A 13,184-nucleotide genomic window follows, 5' to 3' on the forward strand; every position below is an offset into this window, starting at 1 on the left:
AGAAGGGCTTTATAAATACATTTGATTTGATTTGATGATTCAAAAAGGATACTCAGAGCCAGGGCCAAGGATAGTGCATTGCTGCAGTCCCAAACACCTCCCTCAACTCCTAAAAATCAGCCTGGGCCTTCAAGGTTAGAATACGTGAAACCTCCTGGGAATGTAGAAGTTCCTCTGACACAATGGACCTTGGGAGAAGATACAAAAAGATGAAGAGAAGTGCTCCATGATAACCGTGAAGTGGGAGGTCACAATAACAGAATCTGAACTGGTCAGTCAGTTTCAAGATAGACTCGCCAAATTTAGGCAGTACATCTTTAATATCAAGTGGCAATACAGGGCCTATAGGGAGCTTAGTGAGAGTCTGAAGAACAATGAATGCTTGCCACACATTGACTTCAGCGAAAACTATTCATGCAAATACAGTCAAGAGATCCAGTCCGTGCATTTTGGAGGATCTCACCAGCAAGCCACTCTCCACACTGCAGTGCTCTACACTGCTGCAGACCAACCATCAATTGCTTTTTGCTCCATTTCACCATCACGCAGACATGATTCACCCGCCATTTGGGCCCACCTTGTTCCCGTTCTTCCTATGTTGAAGCAGAAGTACCCTGAAGACTGCAGGCTTCATTTCTTTAGTGACGAACTGGCTACACAATACAAGCAATAAGGGAACTTCTACCTACTTGCCACAGAACCACACAAACAAGGCTTTCAAGAGGTCAACTGGAATTTCTTTTGGTCCAGCCACTGCAAGGCGGCACACGATGGTGTTGGAGCCTCAAGAGATCTGCAGATAGAGCAGTGCACCATGGAAAGGATATCCCAGTTGCACAGGCCCTGTACAATGTCCTAAAGGGTCTCCTCTGTGGAGATGTTCTTCATTACTGAGAGTGATGTTGAGGCAAGAGCAGAGGTGTACCCTCCTTCCTCCCCATACACACATACGTACATTTTTATTGTACAGTAGCCGGTTGAGTATCGAAATGTGTAAGGTGTTTGTTACTCTTTATATCTTATCATATGCTATCTCTTCTCACCTCAGATGCCTGCCTTAGATGCCATTAAAGGAACAATACAGTTTCATCAGGTTATCAGTGTCTAACCAGGCCAGATAAAATACAGGGACATTATTTGTCTGTGCAAGAAGGAAAGTGGCATGTTGGACTGTCCTTGTTTTCAGCTCAAAGAGGCAACTCTGGGTGACCCTGCAGCATCTAACCAGCCCTCTGCATCTCATGACAGGGCTGACACCACATGGCGACCTGGCACCATTGAACTTAATCACGTAGGGGAGTGGTGTGTTGTCAATTATGACCATGAAGGATACCTTGGCATCATCATGGATGTAGAGGAACATCACATTAAGGTGAAGTGCATGCACCGGAATGGCATCAACAAATTATTCTGGCCAAGTCCAAAGGAAGATATTTGTTGGTACTCTGAAGGACAGATAATTTGTCTGATGCCAGAGCCACAGGCTGTTAATAAACACTCTGTGCAGATGGAAAAATCCACCTGGAAGTATGTGGAAGAGCATTGGGGTAAAAGAGGGGGAGCGAGAGAGGGAGGGAGAGGAAGAGAGGCACAGGAATGTGTTTTAATGCTAATTCCAATGATTTTGTACCAGCAATGTATTTTTGTGTTGTTGTTTTTCACAATGAATATGTAACTAAATAGCAGTTCCAGTGTTGTTACTACATGTATTCCTATGTAGATGTCTAGTCAGTGTTCAGTATTCAGTGTTCAGGGTTTAATTTATGTTCTGTCCCATTTATAGCTGTCCACTCTGTTATACCTTGGTCCACCCTGTTATCTTGGCTTCTTTTTCAAATGAATTCAGTTACATTGTCAAATATCAAGAATTTGTGTAATGTTTATTAAAGAGTAAGACACGGCCAGCACCAGACAATTATAAACTTGGATAAAATATAATTAATACCTGTCTCAATTTAGAAAGATAAGGTGCAAATTAGATGAAGTTCTGTATAAAACCCACAATGTATACACAATCTGTTATTTCTTTATAATTTGATCAGAACAAATGGACATGATTGACAAGGGGACACAATAGCTTTATGAAAATGTAAATATTATTAAAAATAGTCCAATGAAAGTAATTAAAGACAGTTAAGTGCATGTCTGTAACAGGGTGGACACCATATTGCTGTTTATAATTATCTAACTAAGTCTACAAGTCTAATATTTCCCTTTTATAGTACAACATAAAAGGAATACAAATTCTGAAATAAAAATGGTCCAAATGGTACTGTTTTGTGATATTGACCCATCTACTGCAGCCCTCATCCTCCACATACAACACCCATTCTGCCAGTCACATTTTGTTAAAGGTCCCCAAAGTACACACCCCTGGGTCACTCTGCTTTTCAGTTCGCTACAGTCAGCAACTGGAATGAGCTGATTTAAAAAAAATTAAACTGGACTGTTTTATCTCAATCTCTTAATTCAAAGACTCAATCATGGACACTCTTACTGACAGTTGTGGCTGCTTTGTGTGATGTATTGTTATCTCTACCTTCTTGCCCTTTGTGCTATTGTCTGTGCTCAATAATGTTTGTACCAAGTTTTGTGCTGCTACCATGTTGTGCTGCTGCCATTTTGTGTTGCTTCCATCTTGTTGTCATGTTGTGTTTTCACATGTTGCTGCCATACTATGTTGTTGTTTTAGGTCTCTCTTTATGTAGTGTTGTGGGGTCTCTCTTGTCATGATGTGTGTTTTGTCCTATATTTTTATTTGTATTTTTAATGCCAACCCTGCCTTTTGTAGGCCATCATTGTAAATACGAATTTGTTCTTAGCTGACTTGCATAGTTAAACAAATAAAGGTTAAATAAATACAAAATAAATAAATTATCCCATTGACCTCCGAACAAAAACTCCTCGCTTGGTGAGAGAAATAAACGAATAAACGCCACCTGCTGGAAACGACCGATTTTGTGCTCAGTCCATCCTGCTTTGTCTCTTCGTCTATGGCAACATACATTGCTAAGGACTGAGGAGGTGTCCGGTCGAGAGAGCAGGGACCAGAGGGCGTAGAGGAGAGGAGAGAGCTCATGGGGTGGACAGTGGGTACTGTGCTTTACCGATCGACTGGACTTGTCAGGGGGCGTTTGGAGATCAAACAGTGAAAACAACGAAATAACATCTCTCCTGTTTTCATACACCCGACAATTGTCTGACGGACACATTTCTCTCTATCAAACTCTCTATGGCTCTTCCGGACGCCGCTTCAACACAGTAGTTTAGGTACTGGCAATGTGTATTAATCTCGAGTGAATTAACATCTGTTCTGCTATGTGTAGTTTCACACTGTTGTGAATGTGACAATGCAGTATTTGCCTTGGAATTTATTTCGGACGAGCTACGGTGAAGAGGCAGAAACACGCCTATTATAGAGGGCAATCACCGCGCCAAACCAACAGAAACAACGTCCAGAATTTGGCCAGAGAACATTTTCCATCTGCTCATCTGCTGATTTGGTTTACCTACAATAACAATGGGGTAAGTTTGTGTAATAGCCTACAATCACATGAATGAGACTGGCTTTGATTGACTAAGCTATTTGGTATTCATCTGTCCAAATCAAATCAAATTGTATTGGTCACATACACATATTTAGCAGATGTTATTGCAGGTGTAGCGAAATGCTTGTGTTCCTAGCTCCAACAGTGCAGTAGTATCTAACAGTTCACAACAATACACACTAATCTAGTAAGTAAAAAAATGGTATTAAGAAGTATAGTTATATTAGATCGAGCAATGTCGGAGGGGCATTGACTAAAATACAATAGAATAGAATACACTATATACATATGAGATGAGTAAAGCAGTTAGTAAACATTATTTAAACATCATTCATTCTTCTGGATTTAATTTACAATGTAAAGGGATTGTTATTTATCAGAGACTTATATTACAAATCTGACTCGACAAGCAAAGCATCGCCATGCCTTTGACATGCAATGCAGCAATGATGGCCAAGATCATTCAAAATGTAGCCTACCATAATATTATACTGAGAATGTGTTCCAAATTGGTGGAATGCATTTTGTTATCGCTTGTCATGTTTCATCTCGATAAGCAGGCTACCTGTTCTATTGTAGATATTAGTGACTGTCATAAGTTATTCCGTAACACACCAGTCAGTGGAGGCTGCTGAGGATGAGGATGGCTCATAATAGTGTCTGAAACGGCATTTATGGAATGGCATCGAACATATAGAAACCATGTGTTTGATACCACTCTACTTATTCTGCTCCAGCCATTACCACGAGCCCGTCCTCCCCAATTAAGTTGCCACTAACTTCCTGTGACACCAGTACATAGCAATATATATATAGCAATATATACAGCAATGTAATTATATGAGCTATTTGTTGTTATGTAGGGTTAGGGGTGAGGGTTTATGAGAAGGATCATATCTATGGTTAGAAAGTGTCGTCTTCATCCAAGAATGTCTATCAAACATATATCCACTACTGGTCAGTGAGGACACCAAAAACGAATGTGCCAATCTATACCAACCAGGATTATAGTGCTAATGCTCTGTAAAGTAAATAGTGCTGTGGTTATATTGGTTGGGATTGAGATATAATGGTATGGTACAGGCATCAGCACAACTCTTGTATCCACTATTCATATTGGTAAATTACTTGATCTTTCACATTCACATCCTATTCCTAGTCTCCTTCCTTCTCTCCTCATGTCGCCTCACCAGGCATGAGATGTGAATTGAAAGACTAGGGGGAGAGCAGAAGGGATAGGGTTAGGCAAGAGAAGGGTGGGGGCTTTGGGGTAAAATATCGAGAAATGGGAATGGAACCAGGCTATTCATCCCCCAAAGGAAAGGGAAAGAGGGATACCTAGTCAGTTGTACAACTGAATGCGTCTTCTGCATTTAACCCAACCCCTCTGAATCAGGTTCAGCCACAGTCTGTGATGAAGCACTCTTAATTACACAGAGCAGAAGGGTTCGTTGTGGTATTTAGCCCTACTATTGTTCACCTATAAGCACGGTTAAGACTAGTGTAGACTGAGTGAAGAAATTTGAATGCCAGCCCGTCCCCCCCACACACACAGGACACACCAACTCTGCTGGTGACTATGTTTCTGTTACGCAACTGCATCAATGATTTAATTAACCCACAATGGTTTTGATAATGAGATTCAGTCCACACACGCCCAGGCCCAAAGCAATTACATTTTTCTTTATTTCTCAGGATATTTACATGAATTCACGACAGTCACAATGCACTGCACTTCTCAGGACTTGACTGTACTTAACTCCTATATCTGGAGTGTGCTGTATGTGTGTGCGTGTGCATACATGTGTGTGTGATCCTGCTCTGAACCACAGCCAGCTTTGGTACTTCTAATCTAATGATGCTGTAACTGTAACCACGCTCAGCTGTGTGTGTGTGTGTGTGTGTGCCTCTATTATCTGTGTTGTTTGATTGTACCCATGCTCAGCTGTGAGGGTCATGTGAGCTAGAAAAATGTCAAACTCTCCTCTATAAGTGCAGCAGAATGTGCTGTCTCTGCCTCTGGCTGTCCTACAGTAATGTTATAATGTAAAGTTCTATGACAAAGTTATATTTCACCCTAAACATTCTGGCACACAACCAAACAACTTACAGCTATAATAGTAATGGGAGAGAAGATACATTACTGTTGGACAACAACTGAAAGTGAGCATAGACACCTTTCCATAAAAAAGTGAACATAGACACCTTTCCATAAAAAAGTGAACATAGACACCTTTTTTGTTTTTGTTTGACACACGCAAACATGATGAAAGACATGACTGAAACAGGAACCATTTTGCCATGATTTATGTGTACAGCGGATATATACCAATAAATGTGATATTGGAGAATCTCTCTCTCACTGATTGATTGTACAATGTGTACATCCATAATATTATTTTATGATTTCAGTGTGTGAGTGTGTAATATGGGGGTTAGATACATGTTTATTTTGTCATTATAAAGAAAATATTTTATTAACAATGCCAACACTGCCATGTTGGTCTGAGCTTTTCCCAAAAAAGTACAACCGAATATAATTCATGATGTTACTATACTTTTTTGTTAGTTTTGGAATCAAAGTTAACAGCTTCTGTATTGGTTTAGTTTTTCAAATGGATTTGTTAATTATTTTATTTCAGTATTCATTTACTATAATACCGTTGGTGATAACACATTACTCCCGACTGACACAAGCAAAAACTCTTACAAACATAAATGTAGCAACCCACACCTAAACATTAGCGATCTGACATGCTTTATTGCATGGAAACAAGACTATTTTTCAGTCTGGTCGACTGTAACCTACAAACAGTTGATCAGCCTACTATGCGCCTTGTCCCTCTGGCCAGTGTAAATTAAGCTGTAATATTGTGTATTTTTAGACCATTTGTTTTTGGAGAATGTGAATGGGATCAAATTTGGTTTATATTCAAACTTGGGCTGACTAGGCTACCTAGACATTTTCAATCCAAAATTATTAACTGGATAGTTTGCATAGACTGTGAGCACATTTTTTTATTAGGCCTATAGTTGCATAGGGCGGGACCACACGATGCAAACCTGCATAAAGCAAACTCAGCCCTGTGAGATGTATTGTCCAATCATGTTGCTTTCTCTGTGTTTGTGTGTAGGAAACTCCCCTATTCCTTCTTTAAAATATAATTAATATTAACAAGTACAAGGTTGCTGCAGTTTGACAGAGTTTTTTCATCCTCCCAAAGGCCAGGAGTTTTTCCAGGATTTGTTTTAAAACCATGTGACCTGATTAGAAAAACTCTGGTCCCATCATAGCCCATATTAAACCTTTTTACAACAGATTATGCATGTCATAGCGTATAAGGTCCGGATTTTTACCTGGTTAGATTACAAGATCAGGGATATCTTATAAACTATGGGCCCCAGAAATGTTTTTACACCAAACCACTCTGGTACCTGTGTGAGAGTTAATATTGCTGCAGTATGTTCAGGTCATACTCTGGGTGTTTCACTGTTTTCCCATATCACATATCGTGTCTCAGGTTGATCACCAGTGTAATTTGTCAGAGACAGACAGGCAGTTCTCTGGCGGTCATGAACAATGTTCCCTCTAAGCTGATTGAAACGGTTTGGGATGAGTTGGACCGCAGAGTGAAGGAAAAGCAGCCAACAAGTGCTCAGCATATCTGGGAAATTCTTCAAAACCGTTGAAAAACCATTTCAAGTGAAGTTGGTTAAGAGAATGCCATTTTGAACCATTTCATGTGTCTGAAGATACCAACTCTGCCTTGCCGGCGGACCGAGAGAGCAAATTAAGTGCACTATAGGTCTACCGCTGGCCAATCGGATGGCTCAGATTACCATGTCTGCAGTAACGTATCAGGCATAAATGAAAGCTACAACAAAGTTTATACTGTGAGATTTAAAAACGTTTAAAATCATGACTAGAGAGAGAGACTGTCAACGAATACAGCAAAGAGCTGCTGTTTAAGTTCTTACTCAGCTCTGTCAACACTTTGTATTCAACACTTTTATAAGCCAATCTATTGCGCATTCTTCTTATTTCCACTCAACGCTATAACAAGCATTACAGCAGTAATGCATGAGTATGAAAGTGTGTCGATAGGCTTGCATTGTTGCTATTATTAGCGGCTTGGGTCATTTTTAATATCGAGGAATATTTCACATTCTCTGTTCACAATCTGCCAACCTCAACCCAAATGAGATGATTTGGGATGATTTGGAAGAAAAAACAGCCAAAGAGTGCTCAGCATATATGGGAACTGCTTCAAAACTGTTGATAAAGCATTCCAGGTGAAGTTGGTTGAGAGAATACCAAGAGTGTGTAAAGCTGTCATCAAGGCAAAGGGTGACTACTTTGAAGAATCTCAAATATAAAATTAGTTTCACACATTTTTAGTTATGATATGATTCCATATGTGTTATTTCATAGTTTTGATGTCTTCACTGTTATCTACAATGTAGAAAACAGTAAAAATAAAGAAAAACCTTTGCATGAGTAGGTGTTTCCAAACGTTTGACTGGTACTGTATGGATCTGTGCCATTTACTTTGAACTGGAATGTGTTTACAGCATAATCGGTCAATATATGCAGCTTATTTTGAGATCAAAGCGAGAGCTGCATGTATCCACATGTGCACATTTTGTTCATTTCCTTTCCTAGTTAGTGAGTTATTAGCCCAGTTGTAAATTCTTTGTAGTCAGCAATAGGGGAGTGATTGCTTTCTACAGGAGCACAAAACATGTACATTTCTAGACATCTTTGAAAAACGAGTCAGGTAAAGAGCTTGTTACAGATGACAGTTTTGATACTCATCACTGTTTCAAAAGGTTGGCTGGATTTTGCTAAAGACCCGTAGATCTCTACATGACTCACGTTTTGTTTACAAGGCCCTTCTTCATAAACTTCCATCTTATCTTTGCTTTTGAAGTATAGACAACTGATTTAACCAATCCTGTGAACTGGTTAACTATCGAGGTTCCTAGGGTCTCCACAAAGCTAAGTAAATCTGCTTTTAGTTTTAATGCACTCTATTGCTGGAACAAAATTCTAAATACATTTAATCTTGATGTTCTGGTGCAGTTCTGGAAATGTAAAGTATTGATTGGGAACTTATTTGTGGAGGAATGTTCTGAGTGATTTGTGATGTTTTATTTGCGCCTCCTGTGACTGTAATTTTTGTAATACTGTGTATATTTACATTGTTAATAGAGGTCACATTTTTATAAGAGATCGAGGACTCTATATGTTTTCCCTGTTAAATAAATAAAGATGAAATAAAAATACATGGTGCTGCTATAAGTAGCCAATAGGCAGAGGGTAGCATAATTTGTCTGATTCTCTGTAATAATGTTATGGGAATAATAATGCATTTTATTTTGTAAAGTGATTTCTTGCATCAAACAACACAGCAACATTTTCAGTCATCTCCTTGTCTGAAGAACAAGTGGATAAACAGGTTAATGTCAAGCCCTGCATGTTTTTTGTTGTTGTTGACATTATTGATCATAGTCTGCTGGAAAAGCATATGTGTTATGGTTTAACACCCCTTGCTATATTGTGGATAAAGAGTTACCTGTCTAACACAACACAGAGGGTGTTCTTTAATAGAAGCCTCTCAAACATAATCCAGGAAGAATCAGGAATTCCCTAGGGCAGCTTACAGTGCCTTGCGAAAGTATTCGGCCCCCTTGAACTTTGCGACCTTTTGCCACATTTCAGGCTTCAAACATAAAGATATAAAACTGTATTTTTTTGTGAAGAATCAACAACAAGTGGGACACAATCATGAAGTGGAACGACATTTATTGGATATTTCAAACTTTAACAAATCAAAAACTGAAAAATTGGGCGTGCAAAATTATTCAGCCCCTTTACTTTCAGTGCAGCAAACTCTCTCCAGAAGTTCAGTGAGGATCTCTGAATGATCCAATGTTGACCTAAATGACTAATGATGATAAATACAATCCACCTGTGTGTAATCAAGTCTCTGTATAAATGCACCTGCACTGTGATAGTCTCAGAGGTCCGTTAAAAGCGCAGAGAGCATCATGAAGAACAAGGAACACACCAGGCAGGTCCGAGATACTGTTGTGAAGAAGTTTAAAGCCGGATTTGGATACAAAAAGATTTCCCAAGCTTTAAACATCCCAAGGAGCACTGTGGAAGCGATAATATTGAAATGGAAGGAGTATCAGACCACTGCAAATCTACCAAGACCTGGCCGTCCCTCTAAACTTTCAGCTCATACAAGGAGAAGACTGATCAGAGATGCAGCCAAGAGGCCCATGATCACTCTGGATGAACTGCAGAGATCTACAGCTGATGTGGGAGACTCTGTCCATAGGACAACAATCAGTCGTATATTGCACAAATCTGGCCTTTATGGAAGAGTGGCAAGAAGAAAGCCATTTCTTAAAGATATCCATAAAAAGTGTTGTTTAACGTTTGCCACAAGCCACCTGGGAGACACACCAAACATGTGGAAGGTGCTCTGGTCAGATGAAACCAAAATTGAACTTTTTGGCAACAATGCAAAACGTTATGTTTGGCGTAAAAGCAACTCAGCTCATCACCCTGAACACACCATCCCCACTGTCAAACATGGTGGTGGCAGCATCATGGTTTGGGCCTGCTTTTCTTCAGCAGGGACAGGGAAGATGGTTCAAATTGATGGGAAGATGGATGGAGCCAAATACAGGACCATTCTGGAAGAAAACCTGATGGAGTCTGCAAAAGACCTGAGACTGGGACAGAGATTTGTCTTCCAACAAGACAATGATCCAAAACATAAAGCAAAATCTACAATGGAATGGTTCAAAAATAAACATCCAAGTGTTAGAATGGCCAAGTCAAAGTCCAGACCTGAATCCAATCGAGAATCTGTGGAAAGAACTGAAAACTGCTGTTCACAAATGCTCTCCATCCAACCTCACTGAGCTCGAGCTGTTTTGCAAGGAGGAATGGGAAAAAATGTCAGTCTCTCGATGTGCAAAACTGATAGAGACATACCCCAAGCGACTTACAGCTGTAATCGCAGCAAAAGGTGGCGCTACAAAGTATTAACTTAAGGGGGCTGAATAATTTTGCACGCCCAATTTTTCAGTTTTTGAATTGTTAAAAAAGTTTGAAATATCCAATAAATGTCGTTCCACTTCATGATTGTGTCCCACTTGTTGTTGATTCTTCACAAAAAAATACAGTTTTATATCTTTATGTTTGAAGCCTGAAATGTGGCAAAAGGTCGCAAAGTTCAAGGGGGCCGAATACTTTCGCAAGGCACTGTACTTTTTTCAATCTTTATTTAACAAATTATCTTCAATGACAGCCTAGGAACAGGGGGTTAATTGCCTTGTTCAGGGGCAGAACAACAGATTTTTACCTTGTCAGCTCAGGGATTTGATCTAGCAACCTTTCAGTTACTGGCCCAACACTCTAACCACTAGGCTACCTGCCTCACCTTCGACTAAAGCCAGTGTGTCTATGTATGCGGATGACTCAACACTATACACATCAGCTACTACAGCGACTGAAATGACTGCAACACAGAGCTGCAAATCAAATCAAAATCAAATCAAATTTATTTATATAGCCCTTCGTACATCAGCTGATATCTCAAAGTGCTGTACAGAAACCCAGCCTAAAACCCCAAACAGCAAGCAATGCATTTGTAGAAGCACGGTGGCTAGGAAAAACTCCCTAGAAAGGCCAAAACCTAGGAAGAAACCTAGAGAGGAACCAGGCTATGTGGGGTGGCCAGTCCTCTTCTGGCTGTGCCGGGTGGAGATTATAACAGAACATGGCCAAGATGTTCAAATGTTCATAAATTACTAGCATGGTCCAATAATAATAAGGCAGAACAGTTGAAACTGGAGCAGCAGCACGGCTAGGTGGACTGGGGACAGCAAGGAGTCATCATGTCAGGTAGTCCTGAGGCATGGTCCTAGGGCTCAGGTCCTCCGAGAGAGAGAAAGAAAGAGAGAAAGAGAGAATACACTTAAATTCACACAGGACACCGAATAGGACAGGAAAAGTACTCCAGATATAACAAACTGACCCTAGCCCCCTGACACATAAACTACTGCAGCATAAAGGAGGCTGAGACAGGAGGGGTCAGGAGACACTGGAGGAGGGGTCAGGAGACAGCTGCAGTTCGTTTCAGAGTGGTTGGCATGTAATAAGTTAGTCCTAAATATTTCTAAAACTAATAGCATTGTATTTGGGACAAATCATTCACTAAATCCTAAACCTAAATCTTGTAATGAATAATGTGGAAATTGAGTTGAGGTGGCTAAACAGCTTGGAGTAACCCTGGATTGTAAACTGTCATGGTCAAAACATATTGATACAACAGTAGCTAAGATGTGTTGAAGTCTCTCCATAATAAATCGCTGCTCTGAATTCTTAACAGCACTATCAACAAGGCAGTTCCTACAGGCCCTAGTTTTGTCGCACCTGGACCACTGTTCAGTCGTGTGGTCAGGTGCCACACAACGGGACTCAGGAAAATTGCAATTGGCTCAGAAAAGGGCAGCATGGCTGGCCCTTGGATGTACACAGAGAGCTAACATTGATAACATGCGTGTCAATCTCTCCTGGCTCAAAGTGAAGGAGAGATTGACTTCATCACGGCTTGTATTTGTGAGAGGTATTGACATGTTGAACAAACCGAGCTGTCTGTTTGTACTACTGGCGCAGAGCTCGGACACCCATGCATACCCCACATGACATGCCACAAGAGGTCTTTTCACAGTCCCCAAGTCCAGAACAGACTATGGGAGGAGCACAGTACTACAAAGAGCCATGACTACATGGAACTCTATTCCAAATTAAGTAACTAATGCACGATTTAAAAAACAGATAAAAATACACCTTATGGAACTGTGGGGTCTGTGAAGGAACACAAACATAGGCACAGACACATACATACACACAATAACATACACACTATACACACATATGGATTTTGATTGTAGATACAGTATCAGTCAAAAGTTTGGACACACCTAGTCATTCCAGAGTTTCTTTATTTTGACTATTTTCTACATGTAGAATAATAGTGAAGACATCAAAACTATGAAATAACACATATGGAATCATGTAGTAACCAAAATAGTGTATAACATATCAAAATCTATTTTATATTTGAGATACTTCAAGTAGCCACCCTTTGCCTTGATGACAGCTTTGGACACTTGACATTCTCTCAACCAGCTTCATGAGGTAGTCACCTGGAATGCATTTCAATTAACAGGTGTGCCTTGTTAAAAGTTAATTTGTGGAATTTCTTTCCATCTAAATGTGTTTGAGACAATCAGTTATGTTGTGACAAGGTAGGGGTGGTATACAGAAGAGAGCCATATTTGGTAAAATACTAAGTCCATATTATGGAACAAACAGCTCAAATAAGCAAAGAGAAAAGACAATCCATCATTACTGACTGACATGAAAGTCAGTCTATCCGGAAAATTTCAAGTGTGCAGTCGCAAATAACATCAAGCACTATGATGAAACTGGCTCTCATGAGGATCGCCACAGGAAAGGAAGACCCAGAGTTACCTCTGCTGCAGAGGATAAGTTCAATAGAGTTAACTGCACCTCAGATTTCAGCCCAAATAAATGCTTCACAGAGTTCA

The 13,184-nt window shown here is 40.0% G+C and overlaps 1 protein-coding gene across 1 annotated transcript in view; it reads left to right on the plus strand.

The window, feature by feature from the left end:
• Positions 1 to 3,003: 3,003 nt before the first annotated feature.
• Positions 3,004 to 13,184, plus strand: part of homer1b (homer scaffold protein 1b) — a 112,517-nt gene continuing 102,336 nt past the window's right edge. The window contains exon 1 of the mRNA XM_024418424.2: positions 3,004 to 3,525. Within this exon, the coding sequence (XP_024274192.1) occupies positions 3,521 to 3,525 (5 nt within the window). The 5' untranslated portion in view covers positions 3,004 to 3,520. The remainder of the gene's footprint in view (positions 3,526 to 13,184) is intronic.

This window comes from Oncorhynchus tshawytscha, linkage group LG04 (genome assembly GCF_018296145.1).
Source record: "Oncorhynchus tshawytscha isolate Ot180627B linkage group LG04, Otsh_v2.0, whole genome shotgun sequence".
Classification (NCBI taxonomy): Eukaryota; Metazoa; Chordata; class Actinopteri; order Salmoniformes; family Salmonidae; genus Oncorhynchus; species Oncorhynchus tshawytscha.